The sequence below is a fragment of the Homarus americanus genome, unplaced genomic scaffold, assembly GCF_018991925.1.
Source record: "Homarus americanus isolate GMGI-L3 unplaced genomic scaffold, GMGI_Hamer_2.0 scaffold23578, whole genome shotgun sequence".
In the NCBI taxonomy this organism is placed as follows: domain Eukaryota; kingdom Metazoa; phylum Arthropoda; class Malacostraca; order Decapoda; family Nephropidae; genus Homarus; species Homarus americanus.
In genome coordinates this window covers 4,376,096-4,402,001 of record NW_024733231.1, presented here as the reverse complement: position 1 = coordinate 4,402,001, position 25,906 = coordinate 4,376,096, and the positions used below count along the sequence as shown (strand labels likewise).

The 25,906-nt window shown below is 40.2% G+C and overlaps 1 protein-coding gene across 2 annotated transcripts; it reads right to left on the bottom strand.

Annotated features, from left to right (window-relative positions):
- Positions 1-815: 815 nt before the first annotated feature.
- On the bottom strand, positions 816-25,429 carry LOC121869579 (tubulin beta chain-like). 2 transcript variants are annotated; one of them, XM_042371008.1, is made up of 7 exons: positions 25,245-25,429; positions 14,124-14,232; positions 6,749-6,859; positions 6,193-6,437; positions 5,330-5,637; positions 4,159-4,465; positions 816-3,522 (listed from the first exon to the last, which is right to left on the bottom strand). In XM_042371008.1, exons 1-7 carry the CDS (start codon positions 25,299-25,301, stop codon positions 3,316-3,318), a joined length of 1,344 nt encoding a protein of 447 aa, XP_042226942.1. In that variant the 5' UTR covers positions 25,302-25,429; the 3' UTR covers positions 816-3,315. The 2 variants fall into 2 exon arrangements, with proteins under 2 accessions (XP_042226942.1, XP_042226943.1); XM_042371009.1 differs by lacking the exon at positions 14,124-14,232 and having other exon boundaries at positions 25,245-25,426.
- Positions 25,430-25,906: the final 477 nt, after the last annotated feature.

The window sequence follows — 25,906 nt, the reverse complement described above, 5'->3', positions numbered from 1 at the left end:
ATGACCAATGTTGAAAGTGAAACACGACCATCTCGGTTAAACATCAATATTACTATATATTCCGTAAAATTACCAGAACATTTACAGTTGGTTTATATTGTATAAAAAATATATAAATTTGTTTAATATGTATATTAAATATTATATAAAGAAGACAAGGAAGAGATGATGTGTGATTGTAGTTTGTTGGAAGCTCGCTAGATGGCTCTCTTGCCTGGGCTGCGGTCTGGGCGGGAAATTCAATTCAGTCACCCACTTGTGGCCATGACAGGTGGACGTCATACATGCGTTATAATTAAAAGAAGACAAAGAATTCGCCCCAATTACATTTATCACAAATTTCCTCAGGACAAAGATAGGTAAGGTCTTATTCTGTCTGGTCTTGCTTATATATTGTTATGATTCATTTGGAGTTTAACTAATAAATTGTGACCATAAATTACATTCCAAAATTTTCAGCTTCATTATTATCAACGGCTAATTATTTTTTTATTTCAGAAGACTCACCATGTCAGTCAGAGGTCTTAGTAACCTCAGAATGATGAGATTAACACAGCATCCGTCCTTGTATAAATTCTCCATATAGTTACGCAATGGGAAGATGTTTTGCCTCAATTAGCTTCGTGGAAATATAAACAGGTAAGAAGTGTAATAGCTGTTACTTATGTCATATAGTTGGTTTATATATTGATCATGGCGCTTATTTCTTCATGTTTTTTATCTTTTTTCTTAATTTTAGCTTTTTTTTTCCTATTTGTTGAGTGATTTGAATGCTTTACGACGTGTGTTTGTCATAGGGAAGGAATACTAACCCAGGAATGTGATGCTTTACTTGACACAAACTCCAACGCCTACAAAAACCATCTGACATCCTTTTTAGAAACTTGAAGACTCTCCACTCCTGCAGTAAAGCTCTTACCAAAAATGTGCCGATGCCTTGATAGCAAACAGCAAAACTAACCGAATCAACAATTACAAAATATTAACAATAATGATACAATTATAACAGATAAAAAGAGGATATTTGTAATCGTGAAAAATGACGAACTGAAAACATTACTGTGTTGTATGATGTTGGTGGTATAATGTATTACTGCATTGCGTTTCAACAACTATTAGTACATTATATTTCAACACATAAGTTAGTACATCAGTCATCAACAACACGTAGGAATTTCACACGTGTCATTTTAAGTCGCTAATCTTACACTTTATTTATCTGACATGACACTTTCATTCTCACTCCTTAAAATAAATGCATCTATAGTTGAAGAATACAATAATCACATCGGTAAGATACAAGCCACGTGGCCAGAGAGAATTAAATGACATAAGGAAGGTAGGCCAACAGATATAGGCCATAGGAGAATAAGAGTCCCAGATTCTCAAAGGCTTGTAGGTTAATTCTTTTCTTACTTAAACTGTAGGTGTAAAAAATTTATGGAATTGGATCATTTATTTTATGGCCAAAATAGTATTCGAAACCATTTAGACTTTAAAGGGGGGAATTAACTTAGGAATCTTTGAGAAACTGAGGTGTGGTAATGATCATATTTTTATATGTGCTGTTTATGAGTGTCAGTTAAGTTTTCCTCTGACGCAGCGTGATGAACTGTAAACAAAATGATTTCCTCTTGTAAACAATGTACTGTAATCAAAGTCATGCGTTTGATCTTTAACTAGGGCAACAGTGTGAAAGTTACAAGAAGATATAAATCAATTCAGAACAGCTAGTGAGCAATTAAGTAACAAAATTCCTAGTAGGTAATTAATTTAGACTAAAATATGAACACAGTTTACTCGACGTATGATAGTACTTAAATATTCTTCACTAGAAAACACATTAAAATAGTGACGCCAGATGCTGATGCTGTGACAACTCGCTAATCAGTGATAACATTACACGTATATGACCCTTACTTTATGAGAACAGTTCAACTTATGGTTTGAGAAAAGCCCTTTTAGTGACAATGTTACGGAATACATACATATGCGTCGCTTCAGGAGATAGTCCAACTCGTGGGTTTTATAAAAGCCTGTTTGAGCTGCCGACGCCAACCACTCCTATAATAGAGGGTGGGGGTGTCCTATGTCTGTTAAGGCAGGCCGCGGTGAGCTCTGGTGCCCCTGGGGACATTGACTACTGCACATGGAGGAGGTAAACCCTTCCCCGTAGTGTGTAAACAGCGAGTGGGTTATGGTAGTGGGCTTCTGCTGCCGCTGGGTAGCCAATGAATCCCCTGCACCAGCACATATACAAAAGGTAATGGCAATATACTCGTAAACACTGAGTTTTTCATCAACGTATCGTACAAAAATTACAAGTGCTAAGAGTATCTTTGCATTATGATTTATAGTGAAAATGAGTGAAATTAAATTAGAGTACATAAATTATAATTTATTGGAAGGAATAAAGCATAGTAAGACACTGAAACGTTATTATATATTAATTATATCCACATTATTATTTACCAGTTTACATTATCAATACAAATTAACACCATTTGACGCATGTAGTAGAAATATTATTTTCACTATAAATTCATAATCTATTTGTTTAATTCTACTAAATCATAAATACGTCATTAAAACTTGTTATTATACTGAAGACAACGGAGAAACTTCAGTCAATAGCCTCCACTATGTTGTCTGGAGAAAGTATTAGATTGATGTATTTTCATAGTTCACGTAATAAGTTCTGGCTGGGCTTGCGTGTTTTTTGTTATCGTGTTATGTTCTTCTCCCCTCTGTTCATGCTGTTCTCCCCTCTCGATTGGCTATTAATTCCTGTTCTTAAATTCCGAGTCAGTCATTTGCATTTATGTATCTTTTGTCAAGTTTAGTATTTTTGTTTGCCTTCAACTGACTGATTTGTTTCATGTCTTCATTTTTTGTTTAGTTTGTTGTGTTGTTTGCGATATTTGCAGTGGCATGTTGTTTGTATTTGTTTATGGTGTCTGTATTGTTGTCTATACGTTGTCTGTTTGTAAATAGTTTTGTCTACGTCATCTAGGTCTTTAATCTTGTCTATACGGTGCCTGGTTGGTCGTGGTTTGAGTGTTTGTTGGACGGGTGATTGTGTTGTTGATTTTAAATGGTTGATATGTCCAGATAAAAGCGTTCTAATTGTTCACTCGTTGTCTCATATTCTCGTTCTCTGCAGCATTCTTTACGTTAGGGTGGGGAGGGGGGCAGTTATCAGCGTTCGTAAGTTCAGTGTTGGACAGTGTGACGTTCTCTTCAGTGGACGGTTGGTGATGCTTTCCAGTGGACGGTTTGGTTGTGGGTTTTTTTTATTATAATAAGTAGGAGTTATTAATCGTACTCTAGTTCGTCTTCTTCCATCTCCTCGTCTTCCATGCTGTCATCAACGGTGGCCTCCTGGTACTGCTGGTACTCAGATACCAGGTCGTTCATGTTGGATTCAGCCTCTGTGAACTCCATGTCGTCCATACCCTCGCCCGTGTACCAGTGGAGGAAAGCCTTCCTCTTGTACATGGCTGTGAACTGCTCTGAGATGCGCTGAGGACAAACCACCATGGTAAGAATTCATTGCTGTCATTTCTATACAATATTGTGAAGCACTAAAAGCAAATTGAAGGACATTTTAACTGTTTTAATGGTTGCTATATCTGTTTGATACAGTAATATAAAGGTAGTTTTGATATTCTATTTACGGAAGTAATTTTATTTATATGATTTCAAAACACTAATGGCAGGAAGATATTTACAAACTGCTTCAGTAGTTATTTCTGGGAGATATTAACCATAAACAGCATTATTTTGAGTGTATAAAAATATATATATTTCTGTGCAGTTTCGTTGTTAAGTTTACTGAAATAATTGTATTTATAAAATGTACAACACTGGAGGCAGAGTGGAGAATATTAAAACAATTCTAGTAATGTATCTTAGCCATAATGTTATGTATTGAATGTATAATACAGACCTATTGTATACTGAGCCTACACGGCAACCGACCTCCTTCACATCCAATTTCGTAAAGTTAGGGACCCATTTACAGCTGGGTATCGAACCAGTGGCCATTATAACAGGAGGCGAGTGCTGTATTCACTCGGCTGTTGTGCCCCTAAGTAGAGGTAGAGTTTCTGATGAAATTGACAGCCATAGTATTACCCCTAATTATCTTAAATTTACCTTAAACAGTTCCTGAATAGCAGTGGAGTTTCCGATGAAGGTGGCGGCCATTTTCATGCCTCTGGGAGGGATGTCACACACAGCAGTCTTGACATTATTGGGGATCCACTCGACGAAGTAGGCGGAGTTCTTGTTTTGTACGCTGAGCATCTGTTCGTCCACCTCCTTCATAGACATACGGCCGCGGAAGACGGTAGCCACAGTGAGGTAGCGGCCGTGGCGGGGATCACACGCTGCCATCATGTTCTTGGCGTCGAACATCTGTGACGTCAGTTCAGATACCGTCATCTTGCGGAACTGTTGTGACCTTTGAAGCGAGATTATTAACTTAATGCAAATACTGAGCGGATAAGACTTACCAGTAATACACACGGTATGTATTAATTCACCTGTTGAGTTAATTAGAAATTTTCCACCAAAACCTTATTAAATTGGAGCCTAGTAGATATAATAATTACAATACTACTACTACAAAAACAACTACTACTACAACTAGAAAAACAACAACTATTATTACTACTACAACTACAAAACAACAACTACTATTACTACTACTACCACGACCACCACCACTACTACTACTACTATTACTACTACTACCATAGGAAATATTTACTCCAAGACGCCCCTAACTTGAAATTTAAACCAGGAAATAAAGGGAAAAATCACATCTAAAAGTGCTTAAAAATTGGTCCAAGTATCTGTCTTTCCTTCCAGGCCTTGCTCCACTCATTGTTCCAGGGTGAGTTACATGGGCTTCCGTTCTGATAGACCTCCAACCTAACTTAACCATTATCATTTGTTGCTATTCAGGTCTCGCCCAAAGCCTAAGGGGGGTGGGGTAATATGGGGTCTATTAAGATTGAAGCCCAAATCTTAAGTTAGGTTGAGGTTCTATTAAAATTGAAGCCCAAATCTTAAGTTAGGTTGAGGTTCTATTAAAATTGAAGCCCAAATCTTAAGTTAGGTTGAGGTTCTATTAAAATTGAAGCCCAAATCTTAAGTTAGGTTGAGGTTCTATTAAGACTGAAGCCCAAATCTTAAGTTAGGTTGAGGTTCTATTAAGACTGAAGCCCAAATCTTAAGTTAGGTTGAGGTTCTATTAAGACTGAAGCCCTAATCTTAAAATTTAGATTCAAGTACTACCAGGACTGAAGCCCACATAACTCACCCTCGCGCAGTAAGAGGAGTGAAACCTGGGATGAAGAAGTGAAGCCTAGGAAAAGGCACCATATTGACAGCAAGCTTCCTCAGATCGGCATTCAGCTGGCCAGGAAATCGGAGACAGGTAGTGACACCGGACATGGTGAGTGAGACCAGGTGATTGAGATCGCCATAGGTTGGGGTAGATAGCTTGAGTGTCCTGAAGCAGATGTCGTAGAGGGCCTCGTTGTCGATACAGTAGGTCTCGTCTGTGTTTTCGACCAGTTGATGAATGGAGAGTGTAGCGTTGTATGGTTCGACCACTGTATCTGAGACCTGGAGATATAGTGGTACCTGGGTTAGTGGTATGGATAAGAGAGAGATATAGTGGTACCTGGGTTAGTGGTAGAGATAAGAGAGAGATATAGTGGTACCTGGGTTAGTGGCACTGTTGAGAGAGAAATAGACGTTACTTTTATATGGTCATAAAGGTGTAGGATATCTGTGTATGTAAAGGAGACAACTGTTGTAACCTAACCGTAACTAAAGTGTCAGATGAAAAAATCGTGTTGTTTCTGGCTCAACTTATCATTTACAACAACAAAAATATCGAATTATGTCCTGTATTAGAGACTAAAGAGTCCCGCCTGGCCATACCTGTTGTCCACAAATATTAACAACAGGGAGCCAGATGAAGACTAGAGTGGAAGTTACACATTTTTAGAAGCAAAATGAAATGTTGGAAAGTGTTAAGTTGTCACAGAGGTAATAGGTGCGCCCTTCCCCCGTGTTCCTCCTCCACCTAAGATGGAGCCGATTAAGACGAGTCTATTTGACGAGAACAAGGATGTGGTTAGGTTAGGTTAGGAGGTTGAGAGAGTGAGGACTGACCTTAGGACTGGGCATGACGGAGAAAGTATTCATGATTCTGTCTGGGTATTCCTCTCGGATCTTGGAGATAAGGAGTGTGCCCATACCCGACCCAGTGCCACCGCCCAGGGAGTGTGTGAGCTGGAATCCCTGAAGGCAGTCGCAGTTTTCGCTCTCCTTCCGGATAATTTCGACGACTGAGTCCACCAGTTCGGCTCCTTCAGTATAGTGACCCTTGGCCCAGTTGTTACCTGCGCCGCTCTGACCTGTACACGACACACACGCGTTTTTGTTTACTTACAATGTGTCTTTGGAGTAAATATGATAACCCAAGGGTGAAAAATACATTCATATCATTTTATTCACACGCACACAGACAGAAGACAACAAATTAAAACCTTTAGATCAATTAAATTAAAAAAAAAAAAAATTGAACCATTCTATTACATTATCATTATCAATTATAAGTAAATGAATGTCAACAATAAATGATAATAATCACTAGATCTCAACAAAAACTGAATGAGGGTGGGGAGAGGGAAGAAGATAGTGAGGAGGGGGAGGGGGGGATACTCACCAAAAATGAAGTTGTCGGGTTTGAAGAGATGACCAAACGGCCCCGACCTCACAGAGTCCATTGTACCGGGTTCAAGGTCCACTAATACCGCTCGTGGCACATACTTCCCACCTGTGACGACACCTGCTTTAGTATACACACCTGGGGTCCTAATACACCTGCTTCAGCACACGCACCTAGAGCCATTAGTACACACATGGGGTCCTAATACACCTTTAATACACGCACCTAGAGCTATTAAAACTCACCTGCTTTAGTATACACACCTAGAGTTATTAGTACACCTGCTGCAGTATACGCACCTAGAGTTATTAGTACACCTGCTGCAGTATACGCACCTAGAGTTATTAGTACACCTGCTGCAGTATACACACCTGAGCTATTAGTACACTTGCTTCAGTATACACACCTGGGCTGAATACACCTAGTCCATTGTACATATCTAAGTACACTCACCTTATTCATTTAAATTTCAACAGGTCTATTCTTTATGTATTTCTAACTAACTTATTTACGTTAATCTATTTATCTGTAGTATTTCTCTAGTATAACTTATTGCTGTATTGTGTATTCTTCATATTTCACAATTCATAAAATTTTGGGTAATGAAAATTTCAATAATATTGACCTACTTGAGGTTTTAAGGTGAGTTATCAAGTAAATAATCGTAATATTAAATATGCATTACGAAATACTAGGGGTATTGTAATACTGTTCTGTACTGTACATACAAATATCAACACGTGCATGCGATATCTTGGGCGATTCAAATACATATCTTTCGTTAATTTTTCCCCCGTAATTGGAGATGAGAGTTTAATAAATTTCGGGTAAGTCTCAGTGATTATTTGACGTAATTTTGGCAGCTATGTTTATTATTATTTTTTGAAGTGAATTAGTAAATATATTCTCACATCTCTAATGAGGTGGGAACCAATAACCATTTCCGTGTATTAATGTGCAGGCTGTGGTGAAAGAGCAAGGTGAACATTGTTGGAAAACTACACCGAACAAAAACACTAAATCACCATTTTCTGAAAGTACGCGACATTAACTAAACTTAAACTTTAATGTAACAATGCTAAAAGAGTGTTAGTTTAGTTTATTTGATATGTCTGAAAAAATAACGCGGTTTGATGTAATTGTTAACTGCAGTGACGTGGGGAGGGGGAGTGAGGGAGCCATTTGTCGCAGTAGTTGAAGTCTCTGCCCACGGGAGGGCAGCAAGCTGTGTTTTCGTACAAGAGACCGCCGTATTCTTTTAACTAGTGAGTGTGATTAAGCCGTTTTTATCTGTTCAGATAAGACAGGCAATGGAAAATAAAAAATGTAACATGAAGTGCTTGTGTTGTGTAATAATTCGGAGGAAGAACCCAGAAGAAGTATCCGAAGCCGGGAAATTTCGGCAGCTTGAGGCCGACCATTTGCCAGGTACAGGTGTTGGATCATTTTCTCTGCGTTAAGTTAGTAACGACAAATTCTAATTCATGAGTATTATTTAGTTGTCCATCTTCGTGGAAATAAACACTGACAGCCTTGTCGGCAATCCTTGGTCAAGTTGCATAGCTGTTTACTATTGCTCTATAACTACAGTGTCACGGCACATAGTCTACGTGGCCGTATACCTATTTTGTCTATATTCATGCTGTATAATTGCATAGTATATAAACATGCTTATGTAAATGTAAATCTGACAATTTAACGGTGTCGATAATTAAAAAAAAAATGGATACAGTTTCCCTACACATTTTTAATATTTTGTTTTAGGTAATAATTTAAGTTCTTTAAAGTGCATACGGTATGTATTGAATAGTAATCAGCAGTTATTAAATGGGAAATAAGTCAGCTGGGTATATTTTTCTGACAATATTTTCGTGTGTTAATGTGACGTATTTTTAATGCGACGCTCGTTTTTTTTACTGAAGTGTATATAGAGCTGTTTTCTGGAAGCACAGATTGCGCTTCAAAATTTTACTATTAATTTGGCTCATATATTCTTCGCTCTATTGTCAAGTACCCTCAAAAGTATACGCCATTAATTGAAGAACTTATCGCCTGATTTAACCAGCGAGCGACATCAGTACTAGAGCAGTGATTTGCCTTAGAGTGGCTTAGACTAATGACTGACTGATACTTGTAGGAAACATTATCAACTGTCCATCATTAATTACTACTAGTTATATAATACAGCCGTCTCTTTCAACTAAGTTTATTTAATTTGTTTTGAATTATGTGCAATAGTGATAATTTGCGTGTTTATTTCGCTAGTGATTTGAAATTAAATTGAAAATACATTACTGTGATAGGATTTTGTACGTAGCTTTGACATTGCCAGTAATATTATTCCGACTGTGTTGCTTGTTCATGATAAAACTGAATAGATGAAGTAGGCAAATAGGTAAATAAGATAAGTAGATGTATTTGAAGGCCATAAATGAAAAACAAGTGTAGCGGTATACGAGGCTACGACTGGAATCTGATTCCCGGCGCAACACATGTACGGAAGACCAATATTACCTGCCCATTCTCCCTATTCACTACCTCAGGATCCCCTCCATTGATCCCCTCTTCCCTGCGAGACGTCATATGGGTGGTATGTCCTGACAGGTGAATAAATTATTAGCAGTGAAGGACTCGATTGGCTAACCCTTCAGCACGCGGCTCTTACAAACACCACTCTTAAAGTTTATGGGGGGAAAATAACCGAGTGTTCTGTGGAATTACTACGACATACCCGATAATCGTGGAAAATATTATTAATTGAGGTTATGAGGAAAATTATGGGATATTCAGTGAAGGGGGGGGGGGTAAAAATAATGATAGTTTAGTGGGAAATATACTGTATACAATGTCGCCATGTTTAGACGTCGAAATAAAAGTGTCTGGCGGAAAGTGGACAACAAAATCATCGTGAATGCTGGTATGGTATGTCCTGATTGGTTGTTGGTGACCGACGTGTGTTGGTGCCCCTCCCATTACAAGGTTAAGTTGGTTTTTAGTTGAAATACATTTGGGGTGGAGATTCTTCAGGTGAAATAAGCTGGGGTAGAGATTCTTCAGGTGAAATGGGGCTGCGGTGGGTATTCTTCCAGCGAAATAAGGCTGGGGCGGGGATTCTTCAGGTGAAAAAAGCTGAGGTAGAGTTTCTTTAGGTGGAATAAAGCTGCGGTGGGTGTTCTTCGGGTGAAATAAGGCTGGGGTAGAGATTCTTCAGGTGAAATAAAGCTGGGATACAGGTGCTTCAGGTGATCCCTTCTGAGTATAGTCTGTCTGGGAGATACCTGGAACTTGTGTTGACATTTCAGGCCCCAGCTCAGGCATGGAAGCGAGTGACAGTATGCGTGGAGTTGACCTTTTGCTTGAGGACGTTTGGCGGTCACGGGGGCTGGGGATGGGGGGCACAAAATGGCTGCCACTGAAGGTTTATTCGGTAGGGAGTAAAGATACGATGGATTTTTTTTTTTTATACTAGGGTGTGTTGAGGGACGATTGGTGGAGGTTGAGGTAGGCATGGCTGGTTTATAAGACCCGATGGAAATTAGTTTAGGTTGAGTATTTATAACTAATCATCTCACGAAGGACCTCAACGTGAACTTGGATTCTCCCCTAACTGGTGTTGAATCCCTCAAGGGGCGCAGCTGAGAACAGGTTTCGATAATCTGGTCGGTAAAAACAACCAAGGGATCACGTGAAGATTAGCCCCACCTTAGCTTATTTTACCCCCATGATTAAAACACCCTAACGCTAATCTAACTTCCAAAGTAGTGTTAGATTGCAGATGATTAAACACTAGTACTAACCTAAACTAACCAAACAACCTAACATAACTTAACCAAACATAACTTAACCTAACATAACATCACTTCATCTAACATCACTTAACCTAGTATGAACTAACCTCCCTGGTATAGCGTTAAGGTATTAAATTATGTGAAATAAACTTGGGGGGCTAATCTTGACGTGATAACCAAGCTTCCAGCACAAGTGAATGTCAGGGGTAACGCTTGCGGCATGAGAAATAGGTGACCTTCCAGGAACCTGACGCTGACGCTGTTCAATCCATAACCCCAAGGTCTCCATTGTTAGCTTCCAGGAAGATCGTTAGTGTTAGGTATGAGGTGTGTACACCTTATTGTCAGGTCAGGGACTCGGGGTGCACACGAGGCTGTCCTTAGGTGCCCCTGTGTGTAAAGATGTTTATAGCGTGCCTGGCAGACCACGTAGATAGATATAGATACCGTAGATAGATACATACCATAGATTGATAGATGACACCAGGAAGTCTTTTTGTTTTCGAGATTCTCATTAAACAATTTTCTGTGACTCAGAAATATCCGCATTCCTTTGCTACCGTGTTTACCGTGACGTGTCGGGATGTTACTTGGCGCAGTGTTATCTAAGGCGAGTTTCCCATTGGACGCCTGTGACTTGCGGAAACGACCAATGGGAGTCAGCCATAAATGACATGCGTGCGAGGCCCTACTAAGGTGTTTTGAGGGAGAGAGACGACAGTATTACCACACTGTTGATTTATAACAGCTTAAATGAATGAACACTATACTGTCGTAATCCTGAAATATATGTTATGAATGTTTAAAATATCTAACTGAAGACATACCGGTAAAATTATTGAGTGATTATGCACAGTGAAGTAAAATATGGTAGTCACTTTCAGATCATAAATATCTAGATTAAGTTTAATACGCAGCATTTTTTAGGTTTATTTACTAGTCGCTTATTGATTGAGGTAAACAAACAAATGGCGGTGGATTTTTCAAGCGTGGCGGCGCGACTCGGTAACAAGTAGATGGGGTTTAGTTAATGTATCAGGTTGAGTAAAATTAGGTTTATTTTACCGTCTCTAATATTAAAAATATTGTAATTATTGTATTACAGCGAACTAATTATCGCTAATCCTAGTACAAGGAAGAGAATACACATTTTTGTGGTAATTTATTTAGCCAAATTAAGACTAATGGGCTTTAGTCTTAATAACCCCCAAACTATACTAAGGACTGGGGCCCTAGTCTAATGGCTAGGTTGGGGTCCATTAAGCCTTGTACTAATTTAACCAGTCAATAGAAAAAAAATAAGTGTAATCGTCTAAAGATGCTTTTAACAGACATCACGCTAGCAAGGTCCAGCGTAAACTGATCATTGTAAAAGTTTATATGTGGTAATATACTGTATGTGGAGCCTGTGTTTACTCAAGACATTTATGGAAACACTCAACTTAACGTAAGATTCAAGTATGTTGGGGGAGGTAGCGTGGATCTCGGTACCAGTGATTTTTTTTTGTATGTGTTTGAATTTCCGTTGAGAAGTTCAGATATAGTATGACATTAATTATTAATCTTACACGTGAACTATAAACATCTTATTTACTTCCACTTATAACCTAGGCTTCAAAAACAGTATTGTAACACCTATATTGAATTTCAAACGATCTTAAAACTGGTTCCCTGATGTTATACATTCATAGACAACAAGTCAGCTCTCTTAAGCGGACAAGACTATACCGTAGTTGTAGTACATGTCAGTTCGTGCTTTTATGTTATCAATAAAGGCACTTAAACTATGTTCATGCCACCATGGATGCAGGCTACATCTACTGCTATCTGAAACGCGTTCGTCAGCTGAGAATGCGACTAAAGGTATCCATAACCAGTTTTATATAGCCCAAAATGGTCAGCGATAGAAATAATCCGCGAAAAGAACCGCCAAATCATTCATTATTCAGACGACATTAACCAACCAGGAATTTCCGGGGGTATAGTCAAGTTGGGTTTCGGTCAACTACTCCGAAAATGAGGATTTGGTTTAGGCTCTATGGTTCGTGGTCACTTTCTAACATTGGCCATCTTGTTTTTTTTTACGACAGACTAGACACGAAGACGCGCGCCTGGTACTAATTGTTGCGGCGTCAGCATATTCGCTCTCGTTGTGTACATATAAAGGTTAGGAAACCATATTGTAAAATTTAGAAGAATCCCGTGGCTGCTATCATTAAAAAAATAATATAGAAAGCTTTGGAAGGCGTGAAATTCCTCCACCTCCATTCTCAATGCAACAAGCTCGGGAGAAGTTACTGCAGGTCAAGCGAACACACGTGACTCAAACACCTTCAGTACCCGATTAAATGCCATGATTGCCGGATGAACGCACAAAAACATGTTGATATCCTCCTACCCTTGTTAATGTAGCTGTTTCTTGATATTTAATGAAGGAAAAACACCTTTAGATACGGTAAGGGTTTAAACTGGACTAACCTTATACGTTTGAGATTTGGGCGGGAACAATGTCCTAAGGTTGAAGAAACTTAGTGAATTTCCTTAAAAAAATAACTGGAGCGTTTACAGCAAGGCTAGACCACGGACGTGATACTATACTTGATTCCATAATATACGGTACGTGAATGAGTTTAAGAACGCCAAAGAAAATGCAAAGGCGATGGGATACTAAAGCAAATTAACTATCGTATTTACATCATGGCCACATTATTGTTCACATTTAATATTCCAACGTTCAAGAGATGTTAGTATGTTTATATATATTTTAAATTTATCTTAATATATAGGGTGATTGCTGATTGGGTTACACCACTCGTAATGTGTGTGTGTGTGTGTGTGTGATGTCATATCTGAACTCCTGCTCTACACCATTAAAAGGCACAACAATATTAAAATTCAGTAGCTGGGTTCTTATGTGATCAACAGCCTATCAGGAAGTGTCCATACCTAACCCTGGAAATTTGGTGGCCAATCACAATTCAGTTTATTTTGATGGGGTGGGGGGGGGAGCAGTTTCTGTTGGTCGTTGGCAATAATATTACAAAGCGTTTCTAGCTAGATTACAATTACTGTGGTTTATAGGAGTGCATAGTCACGCACCAAGCATCAGCACTGTGCTATATCGTGAGAGAAGAAGAAAGTATATACATGAGTGGGTGGAATATACACACAAGAATGCCGGTGGTGTAGGCGCCAAAATAATAGCCAATGTTAAAATAGTACCAAGGACATGCTCGCGGACTACACGTTTGTTTACATTTCAAACTGACGAACTGATCAAAACTAACTTAACCGAATAAAAACTATCCTAGGGTCTGTTTTTTAGGGCGAGTTTTTATTTTATTTGTTAAATTTTGCTGCAATTATGTTAGGTTAGGTCTGAAAAATAATTGATTTAGTGGCACTATCCCTGGCACTTGACTGTATTGGGTATTTTACGAGTACCTGTACTTGATTTCACCGTTGACCGTAAGTGAGAGGGGTGGTGGGTGAGATGGGAGAGTGGTAACAAGTGAGTGTAGAAAGGGGAGAGGCATAGGTGAGTGGCGTGGAGTGGGATAAGGTGAAGCAAGTGGTGGTCATACCTGAGGCTTCAGTGTAATAAACGTTGATTCTCTCCAGCTGAATCTCGTGTTGTCCATGGTACTGACCGTTGGGGTCGATGCCATGCTCGTCACTGATTACCTCCCAGAACTGTCAACAAACACTTAACAGTCAAATAATAATATCATTAACAATAACTGCAACCACCTAGAAATGACATCAAAACTGTCAAATAATATTAACAATAATAACAACTTCAACCTTCCATAAATATAAACAAACTCAATAAATTAATAACTACAACTTTACAGAACTGTGTGTGTGTGTGTGTGTGTGTGTGTGTGTGTGTGTGTGTGTGTGTGTGTGTGTGTGTGTGTGTGTGCGTGTCGATCTCTAGTCACGGGTATACTCATGCAGGTAAACTAGTTATGCGTTTATGCTTGTGGCGTCAGCTGTTTTGGTTGCATATATATAACCAGATGGTGGTGCGTATAATGGCGTCAGGTGGTGTGGATGCGTGTATATTGCAACCCACTGATATAGATTGCAAGTGCATGGTTGTTAGATAATTATAATTCCCCATTGTGCTGTTAAATCCTAGTCTTATGTATACTTGAATGAATAGATACTAATATGTGCACTGTGTATGAATTCTGGAGTAGTGCACATTTGTATGAATCTATAGGTATGTGTACACGCGTTTATGAACACCTGCAGTCATGTACGTATCAGTGTTGGTAGCCAGGTGTAGAATTATGCAGTAACAGGTGCGGGAGTGTTGGGGTGAACAGTGTTACAAAAAATACCACGAACAGAATATCAACGCGTCGGTTATTACACAACACGTAATAAATTAATCTGTCTTACATAAGTTAAAATTATACAAGAGTTTCTAGGTACGGTTTGGTTATAGTTGATTGATTCATGTCGCGTCGGAGAGGGAAAGTAATATATTAGTGGCTGGTTGTAACAGGCGGTGGTGGTCCAGACTGCAGCACCAGTGTGGCGCCTCAGTACGACTGCATTGTCGCTTTCATGTTTGTACGAGATTTTTCACCATGATAAACGATGGTCTTGCTCTGAATAAATGTGGGTTTCCTTAATTTAAACAGACGCTGATATCACACGTTTTTTTCTCTTATCATTATTATATACATATCTAATCTCGGGGATTATTTTATACTAATCTTATCGTAGTTCATATTTGTTTCCTGCGATTTTTTTTTGGTGTGTCAGTTTAGTTAATTCACTGTTAAGACGCGTCGTTCTTCATCCTCAGTAGTTGGATCAATATTGTTATAGCAGGAATTAATCAACAGTATTATTGGTTATCTTTAAAAGTTGGGGCTGCTGCATTCTGAAAGTCTTTCTGTTCCTCTATCAGGGTCTCTGTCTCCTCCCCATAAGGATAGCTGCCTTCCTCCTCCCACAGATGATAGTGTGAATCCAGAAGAACATGTGTGGTCGAATACTCACTTACGCCACGCAGTAAAGTAAAAAAAAAAATACCCAAAAGCCCTTTGTTTTCATTATTTGCACGAGCAGCTCTTAAACGTGTCCTGGCCACTCACGTACTTGCACGAGCAGTTATTTACGTGCCTTGATCGCTCACGTACTCATAATAGCTATTTAGATTTTCTTTTTAACTTGTTTTTATTATCGTTGTTACGTCATGGGTTGAATATTACATGTGGAGTGGTTTTGGGATCACCTGAAGAATCCCCCCCACCTTCTCCCCTTCCCAACCCTACCCTTGCCCACTCCCTACCCTACCCTTCTCCCCTCCCTCTCCCTCCCTCTCCCTCCCCTCCCTACCCCCTCCCTCCCTCCCTCCCTACCCCTCCCTCCTCCCTCCCCACCCCTCCCTCCCTCCCTCCCTACCCTCCTCCTCCCTAACACCCCTCCCTCCCTCCTTCCCTACCCTCCTCCTCCCCTTCCCTCCTTCGCCCCGCACTCACCGAAAACGGAGGTGGGTGTACAGGTGGTGGTGGTGTGTTGTGGCAACCGTGGAGTTCGATAGTGTTGCTAGGTTGATTACCCTCCTCCTCGTCCTCCTGTTCGTCCTTTCTCCTCCTCCTCCTCCTCCTCCCTCACTTCCTCACCCTCCTCCTCCTCCTCTACCTACCTGTGGAGTATTATGGGTCCCAACACAGGCAGCTTCAGGTTGGAGGGGGGGAGAAGTACCTATACCTGGCCTCTACCCTTCCTCATAATACTACTTCCACACACACACCTCATACCTTTCCTCTTCATCTCTCCCCCTTCCTCACACCCCTCTTCCTCACACCCCCTCACACCCTCACACTCCCCCCCTCTCCTCACACCCTCTCTCCTCACACACCTCTCCCCTCACACCCCTCTCCCCTCACACCCCCTCTCCCCCTCACACCCCCTCCCTCACACCCCTCTCCCCTCACACCCCCTCTCCTCACACCCCCTCTCACACCCCCTGTGGCGATAACCCTCCCACCTGTTGTTTTAGCGAGTATTGGCCATTGGTTACGTTAAGGATAGAGGCTTAGTTATTGTCTGCGTTAAGGAGTACTGAAGGAATGGTATCCCTCACGCAGGAAGAGTATCCATCAGTCAGGCAGTTCGATACACAGACATATACACACAGACAGATACGCTTGACAGATAGACAGACACAGACAGAAATATATAGAGTAGAAAGGTGTGGTTGGTGGCGTCAGCTGCTGCAGGTGTCTGGTTAAGGCACACTGGCTCCAGACGTATTGATGTATACTGACACACACACACACACACACACACACACACACACACACACACACACACACACACATGACCTCCAAAATCCCCACAACAAAAATGTATGACAGTGTATGAACCAGACCACATAGTGTGTGTGTGTGTGTGTGTGTGTGTTACGCCTCTCACTACGCTGGGGTGTTGGACTTGGGGGTTATATTATTTATTGTGGCATTCAGGGACGAGCAGCTGCGGTCTGGTGGGGGTGGGAGGGAAGGAAGGGGTGAGAGTGGTGGGAAGGAAGGAGGGGGAGTGGTGGGAAGGAAGTGAGGAATGATGGAAAGTGGGGGAAGGAAGGGTGAAAAATATGTCTTTAGTAATTTCCTGATGTCTCATTCGTGGTAATATTTGTAACATATTTTTAATGACGAGATCGCATGTTGGAAAAGCACCAGGAACACGACCGCCAACCTACTGAATTTTTATTTACTCGCTGTGAATCAGACACCAACCTAACCTAACTTAACAACATCTAGGAAAAGTATATTAAGTTCGATTCGCTTGATCAACATCGTCTGAAAAATCATTAGGTTCGTATGCCTGTTCGTGGTACTTTCTTTAACACTGTCTGAGGAATCACTAGTGGATGATATGTGGACATGATGGCGCTGAGAGAGAGAGAGAGAGAGAGAGATGAGTATCTAGGTCGTATTTATTGATTATCCGCTTATCCGGGTCAATATAGTGTTAGGGGGGGTGATGCTGGGTGGCCAATATCTGTCTAAAGGCCCTTCAGATGGACAGAGCTACGATACGGAATACAGATCATACAGGGGACAGACTGAACGATGTAACGGGATACAGGAGAAAGACAGATCTGTACAGCGGGGTTCAGTAAATACATAAAACCGTGTATCGGGGTTCAGTAAACACAACAATTTTCAGGGGTCACGCACAGCCATTACTCAGTGGTCAGTGAACCGAGAGTTACGTGGGATGGCTCCTCCTAAACAAGGTAATACTGTACGGTGCCTCTGTTGTGCCTGTGGGAGGTACTGACGAAGGGAGAGGGTGATGGGTACTGACGAAGGGAGAGGGTGATGGGTACTGACGAAGGGAGAGGGTGATGGGTACTGACGAAGGGAGAGGGTGATGGGTACTGACGAAGGGAGAGGGTGATGGGTACTGACGAAGGGAGAGGGTGATGGGTACTGACGAAGGGAGAGGGTGATGGGTACTGACGAAGGGAGAGGGTAATGGGTACTTGATGAGACGACTGGACGAGCACTGGGCAGAATTCAGAGGTGTGTGTGTGTGTGTGTGTCAGTTAACCCCTGCGTGTCCACAACAACGGAATACCCTCAGGAGATTTTTTTTATTATTATTTTTTGTCATGTTTGTTCCCGGAAGTTTGTTTAGGATTAGGTTAATTTTAGGGTTTAGGTTAGGTTTTGGTTTACGTTAGAATAGGCCAAGGGAAGGATAGTTTAGGGTTAAGTTACTTTAGGTCTGGTGTAGGGTAAGATAGTTTACGTTTGGTTAAGTTATAGGTTAGTTTAAGGTCAGGTCAAGATAGTGAAGACTTGGTTAGGTTATGTTAGGTCAAGTGAGGTCAGGATTAGGTCAAGTCAAGATAATTCAGATTTTTTTTTATTTCGTATTCAGATTCCGGGGGATTAGTGTGTGTGTGTGTGTGTGTGTGTGTGTGTGTGTGTGTGTGTGTGTGTGTGTAAATCTTGACGACTTCATCAACATACTATCACAGAATTACCTACCGTCTTACCCCGACTCTCATTTGATTACAGTAGTTGTTTAGTATTGGTTAAGTTTATCTCTGGCTGGTCAAATGGGCCCCTTACCCCCCCTTCAGTGTCCTAATGGGCCCCTCATCTCTCCCTTCAGTGTCCTAATGGGCCCCTCCTTTCCTTCCCTCGCCTCCCAAATGCTCCCAACCAACATCATTTAGGTAATTACTGAGGTCTAATAGGGTCACGTGAGGTACTGCAGCATTTATAGGTTAATTATACTGTTTAGAATTACAACATACTGTACTCCTCTTCCTTCCTTCCCACTTTCTTTCTCTCTTTTCCCCCTTTCGTCCTCTCCAATTTCCCCCCTTCCTTCCTTCCTTCTCTCCCTCCCCTCTTTCCTTCCTTCTTTTGCCAGGTCTCGTATTGGTAAGGTTATGTTAGATAAGGTTAGATTAGGTCAGGTAAGGGTATTAATGACCTTGTGTGTGTGTGTCCCAACTGATGTATCGACCAGCAGTGAAAAACATACTCGTCCCCCTAACTCACCTTGGCTGAGTGTCACGCCAAGTACTGACACAGGTAAGACGAATGGGCCCTAGTTATAACAGACCCCAGTCAGTCATAGCAGGCCCCCAGTCAAGTCATAACAGGGCCCAGTCATATATACTTTGATAGATACAGGTACATACTTAAAAGAAATTTGTTTGTCCTTCCTTCCATATCTCTCTCTCTCTCTCTCTCTCTCTCTCTCTCTCTCTCTCTCTCTCTCTCTGTATATATATATAAATATATTTATGAAGCAATTTGTTGTTGTTTTGTTTTTGTTGACGAGTGTCGTTAATTACAGGTGAGGATCAATAAGAATTAGGCTATGCGTAATGCCGGCTTCTGATTGGCGGAGAGGAGGAGGGGGCGGGTGCTATCGACTACTTAACATTCTCCCTAGAGAGGCAAGACGTTATTATGTTGGAAAAATACCGGGAACAGTAGCTATTATGCCCTTACTTATTCAGAAGACACGAACAACGTTAACCTTACTTTACCTGACCTACTACTACCACCACCACCAAATTTCGTCAATATACGTCACACGCCCATGGGTCAACCTGCCTTTTTTTCTTATTTATTCACGACCAAAGGGTAAAGAGCATATTGAGTGTGTGTGTGTGTGTGTGTGTGTGTGTGTGTGTGTGTGTGTGTGTCGTCACTGATTATAATTACCTTTAAGATGATGATAATTACTCTTCTTTATGATCATTTAATAGTAAGGTCAGTAATAATAATAATAATCACTAACTTCTTCAAAATTTTATAATAATATCAGGTACTAAGCCGCTCATCCCCCCGTACAGGAGCCGCTATGTATGGTCACGGAACACCCCGAGGTCGACAAGGTGTTCATTTCAAGGCGCTCAAGACCTTCCTGGGTGGAGGAGTAGGGGAAGAGGCAAGAACTCGAAGGTGTAACTCTGGTTGGTGGTAAGGTTAGTGTTTTGGTTTGTGTAGAGGAGGAATAGGTGTTTGGGTTATGGTATTAGTAGACACCTTACCTACACACTACACCTAAACATCTCGCCTACACACCTCCCCTCCACACACACACCTCACACGCACACCTCCCCTCCACACACACACACACAAACACCTCCAACCACCTTACCTACACCCCACACCTATCTCACCTCACACACCACACGCCTCGTTAGCTCCCCAGGGCGTCTTACCAGAAGGTATTTTACTACCTGGGTAAGAACACAGTAATTTCTACCAAGAATTAGCTCCTCCCTGCTGTAATGTCCTGATTTGGTGGAATGTGGGTCAGCGAAATAAAAATAGTGTTCTTTGATTAGATTTAGTTAGAAAAATACACGAAAGCTTGTAATCTTAGAATCCACGAAATTAATTAACTTAGGTCAAAGGTCATGCCGAAGTCCCCAATAGGTCACAGTTGTAAGGAAAGAATAAAGATTTGATGGTGGCTTCCTCAGTGTGAGATGGTTTAGGTGTGAGATAATTTGTCACCTTTTTTTTTCCGTGACTGTTGATATCTCGTGCCAGAGGGTCATTGTCCCTCACTGATTGTTGACTTGTGATGTAGCTGCTACCTGCTGTATGGTGATGTATTAGGAAGGTGTCTATTGTAGTTTATGATATATTATGCTATATTAGGAAGGTCTTGTAGCTCTTGATGTTTATAACAGTACACCTGTTATATTAGGAAGCTGATTTATCTACTGTATTGGTAAATAAGTTAACCTGGCATATAAACCAACTTAACGCGAAGCAACTCGACCCAATCCAAGCTAACCCAACCTAACCTAACCCAACCCAACCCAACCTAAGCTAAGCTAAATAACTGGTAACGATTAATAAGAAAGAGGAGGGGGGGGGGTCTAAACTAGTATTGGCTCCTAACCTGTTGCAGTAAAACAGTTGCATGACTTGACAAACAAATATTCATAATTTCACGATTGTTACACATCACGAGACGTGTTTACATTATTTTATAATTATTCGGTAGTTTTTTTTTAATTTAGGGGCGAATTGGACATACATTAAATAAGGGAAGTAAACTGGGGGTTAATCTTATGTGATCCCAATTTACAAGAAATATAAAATAATAAAAAAATATGAAAATCTGTCAATTATGCTCAAACAATAATTACAAAATAACTGAATCAAATTAATGATCTCTAAAAAAAATCATTGTCACGTAAGGTATTCGTGTTAACGTCAGACACGGGATATTCATCACTGCGTCTCTTTCGTTTACCAGGCGGGAATGTGTCGACGACATGAAGGCTGGTGTGTATACCTGTAGACGCCTGAACTACCCGGGTCAATACGTAATAACATTGGTGTTGAAGCCTCCAAGATTCCCCCCGCGGTTCATTTTTTTTTCGATGTGGAATTAAACAAAATCCCACTAGTTCCAGTTTGTTCTTGTTAGGTTAGGTTGGCTTTAATTATTCACCCGTTAATGTATGATATCTGTAAAGGGTTGGCCATAGGTAGAATATTCCATTAAGTAGTTCCCTTAGTGGTTATCGTACCGCCAGACAACGAGGAGGATTCTTTAATTATTAGGGGGAGGATTACTGAACTTTTATCACTACGTAGAGATTAATGGGTATTCAAAGTATGTGTTTATAAGCAGTGATTAATCCTTGTCTTGTATTAAGAGGAAGGAATTTAGGTATAATTAGAATGCTTGTTTTTGTCGACGGAAGTAAATGTAACTGGTGGATCCAGTACTGTTTTTACAGATATTTGAACCATTTTAACCTTCAGATATTCAAGTATTTATCTTTTCCTATCTAAATTATCCCATCATAAGGAATTGAACGTCATTGCTATTTTAGCTTAAGAACTAAAGTTGCATCGACTGGTGGTGATTTACACCATTGGAATTTTTATTGTCAAACTTGGTACCGGGTATTTGTGCCGTAGTCAAATCAGTCACTAACATATTTGTGGCGTGAGTAATGGTGAGGAAAGTAGGTCATAGATGTGTGAGGAATGTTGTTGAATAAATAACCCAATTATGTGCAGTGGAATGACGATGGAATGCTTTCAGTCAAGTCAGTGAGTGAAGAATGCCTCGCATGTAGAAAAATTCGCTGATTCATTTGGCTAGTTGAGCGATTGACAACGAAATACAACTGATATATAAAATTGTAGGAATTTAATAAATTAATGTATAAAACGTCATTATTAAGTAAAGAAACGTTTATCTAAGAACTTTTGACTTAAGCAATCAACTGAGCAGTTTATAAAATCTATACGACTGCATTAAGGTGTCGAAGTCATTGATATATATCTTTTTGTGAGGGCTGTACACACTCCCAGTGGACCTATGAGGTGTATCGACGTCATCAACAGCAGGGTGGGGTTTGCGCCTGTCAGTTGCCAGCGTAGAAAACGTCAATCGATTTGCTTAAATAATTAATAACTGGATCCTACTTCTCCCTCCCTATAATGGTTTCCTCATAATGTCTTATTTTGTAGTGATGATGATACTTGAGCGTGTAAAACAAATTAATATTTAGTGTGTGTTATAATTTGAAGGTGTGTATTCATGTTTGATATAAAAATTACAGTACGTATTTTTATTACTTAAGTTCGTTACCAGACATATACAGTATATGCATTATTATTTACGATATATAATTATAATATATATATTTTATTGTATGGTATTGTCATTAGATAAAACTTTATATTAATTTCATAAGAAAGGTACAATAATTATTTCGTTAACCACTGTTACTTAATAATACAAACTTAACCGCATTTATATGCTTGACTTCAAATATGCAATATGTATTTTCATAATGATTCAGAAAAGGAAAGTTGAAATTGCTGAAGTACTTGAATGTCACCTTATTCTTCACCTATAAGCGCGTAGGAACACATGGTCACACTCATGGCGCCGGGAACAACTACAGGCACACACGCACAAACTTAGTAAATCAAACTATTCCTATCTGCCGTGAGGGAGCATTTAACATTGTGTCACAGGTAAACCAGTAAACTAATCTTACCAGGAATCTTAGTTTACCTTGTTTATAAACGTTGTCAAAACAGTAGGAGGTAATTGTTTGCTTTCTGTTAACGGGAGTTGATGAATGTGTTGTGTCGTAATGTCAACACACTTAATACTGGTGGAATTTGTTGCATCGTGTTAAAACTGGAGATATTTGTTAAACATTATAAAACACGAAAGTACAGTATACAATATTAGTTATGTATATACTGTACATGAAGGAAAATTTGAGAGATATTACTGTAGTATTGAAGCTTTGTAGTCGGTAGATATAGATATTCAATTATGTCTTTTGTAGAAGTTCACATAGACCCATCATGTATATAGACAATGCACATAGGCAGCACAGGTATACAATGTGCATAGACATCGAAGGTATACAAACAATGTATACATACAGCTTAAGATAGAACAAGCCACAATTTCAAACAATAATCAGGGGATTTTTTTCAGTGAGGATTGTGAACTCTTGGAACAATCTGCCAGTGTTGTGACAGCTCATTCAAGACCAGATTTAACCAACACTGGAGCAGGTATAGATACATTCTGGAGCCAGTACTTGCCAATAGTGTGTAACAGAGACGTGACCGACTGCCCAAGTGGCTAACGGGCTGATCAGTAGCGAAGAGGATAAAGTAAGTATAGGTACTGTTTTGTTGTATGATCAGCCCAAACGTCTTTTAAGTTTCCCCTCCACATGAGTCGCCGTTTTCCATGTTTCCATTTTCCCTTACCATAAACAGCGTCTACCAAGCTGACTTTCTCACAGTAATTACAATGAATATAAATTATTTTATACTGTTTTTTTTCTTTGTTATACGTAAATTTATAAAACTGGAGTATACATAAATTCAGCATGTACACTATATAGACAATGCAGTATACAATTCAGCACGTATATAGACGATGTTGATTTTAACTCCTTTTAACACTCTTTCAGATCTACACAACTTCTGGAACTCATCACGGAAATTTGCCGAAGGAGGGAATGTGGGGGAAGGGAGCTGTTTGACCCCCACGTACTCAGTGAAGTAAGTTTACACACGTTGTTGAAATGAAGTTAATGGGACTTGTTAATTACCGTTTCGGAGCCCGAGCCCAACCTCACTATTTCCTGCCATTAACCTTACTTTACCTCCCTCTAACCTTACCTTACCTACCTCTAACCTCATTTGACCTCATCTAGACTTACCTAACCTACCCCTAAACCTTCCCTAACCTAACCCCATAATTACCTATCCTCATTGTTTCCTGGGGTATATTTTGTTCACTAGCGTTGACGGGATAATTCATTGGTTCAGGGTAATAAGAGATGGAAGTATGGAGTCAGGATTTGTGTAGTTAGGTATGTGGGTAAAAGACTGTGCGTGCAACAGTCTGTATCGCGAGAGGGGAGAGAGTAGTGTGTGTGTGTGTGTGTGTGAGAGTTGAGAGGGAGATAATGTGTGTGTGTGTGTGTGAGAGGGGAGATGTGTGTGTGTGTTGAGAGGGAGATAGTGTGTGTGTGTGTTGAGAGGGAGATAGTGTGTGTTGAGAGGTGGAGTGTGTGTTGAGAGGGGAACGTATTAAGAAGGGGAGAGAGTGATTGTTAAGAGAGGGGAGAGTGTGTTTGAGAGGAAGAGAGAGTTAAGACCTAAGATTTTTAAGAGAGAGAGAGAGAGAGAGAGAGAGAGAGACACCATTCAGCGAGGTGGGACTGACTGTTTGTTTGTCTATGGAATCTAGTTCTAATAGGGAGCGTGTCCTATTAGGGCCCCAGTTCTAATATGGAGCGTGTCCTGATAGGGCCCCAGTTCTAATAGGGAGCGTGTCCTAATAGGGCCCCAGTTATAATAGGTCTTAGCTGTTAAGACGACCTCGTAAGGTATAAGATGTTGTGACAAGGACTTAAACGTGTCGCAAGTTTACACACATACACACACCTAACTAAATATCAGAAGGTTTGATTAGCGAAATGACTTAAGATTTAATTAATACTGAAACTAAAATGCTGAATTTATGTGATTACTGGTGTTTCTTTAGCTCAGTACATCGTGAATTATCTACTAAGAGAGGAAAATGTTCTGCTGGTCACTGACTTAAAAGTATTTCGTCGTGCTGAAAGAAATTTGGTGTTGTGGTGTTTTTTTTAATTTAGCGAGATGGATTTTTTTTACCTTTGAGCCGATCTGGTTCCCGCACTGCCCCGCCTGGATGTGGACGATTTCGCGCATGATGTGTATGTGTGTGTGTCCTTTTTTTTATGAGTTTTAAAACTTCACAGAGGCACCGGATATATCAAGGGGGCCGCTCCTGCCACACTGAAGTCCTGTGCCTGAATGCAACGAATTTATGGAGTGAGCCCCGCTGCCTAGTCGAGTCCCCCGCGAGCCAGGCTACCACGATAGAAATCAATAGGGCGCGCGCCATGCATTTTCCCAAACATTTTATTTTTTTAACATTGATAATTTAACCATTTTAATAATGATACAACTCCTCCTTTGATATTAATAGATTCCTTCAAGATAAGAGTATTTTTATATAGATTAGTTAGATTTTATTTCATAGTTAAGTTTAAATGGGAGGGCTGGCTTTCGTGGATGAGTCACATACTAGGAATTCCTCCGTTCTACTAACCAGCTATGTTCTATTTATCTAGTTAATGAGTAATAGGACTGAATCATAACCTTTTGTATAATAGCGAGAAATAATATAGAAATAATTGAAAAAAACGAGAAAAATAATGCATACCTAGACAGTGTGATTGGCGCCATTGTGTCACTGCGGCAGTACACACACACACACACACACACACACACCTACCATTGCCACTTCAAGA

Coding starts and splice junctions, on each gene's coding strand:
- LOC121869579 (XM_042371008.1), bottom strand. CDS start 25,301: ATGCGCGAAATCGTCCACATCCAGGCGGGGCAGTGCGGGAACCAGATC. Junction 14,233..25,244: donor GGAACCAGATCGGCTCAAAG/GTAAAAAAAATC, acceptor GTTTGTTGACAG/TTCTGGGAGGTAATCAGTGA. Junction 6,438..6,748: donor ACCCGACAACTTCATTTTTG/GTGAGTATCCCC, acceptor TGTCGTGTACAG/GTCAGAGCGGCGCAGGTAAC.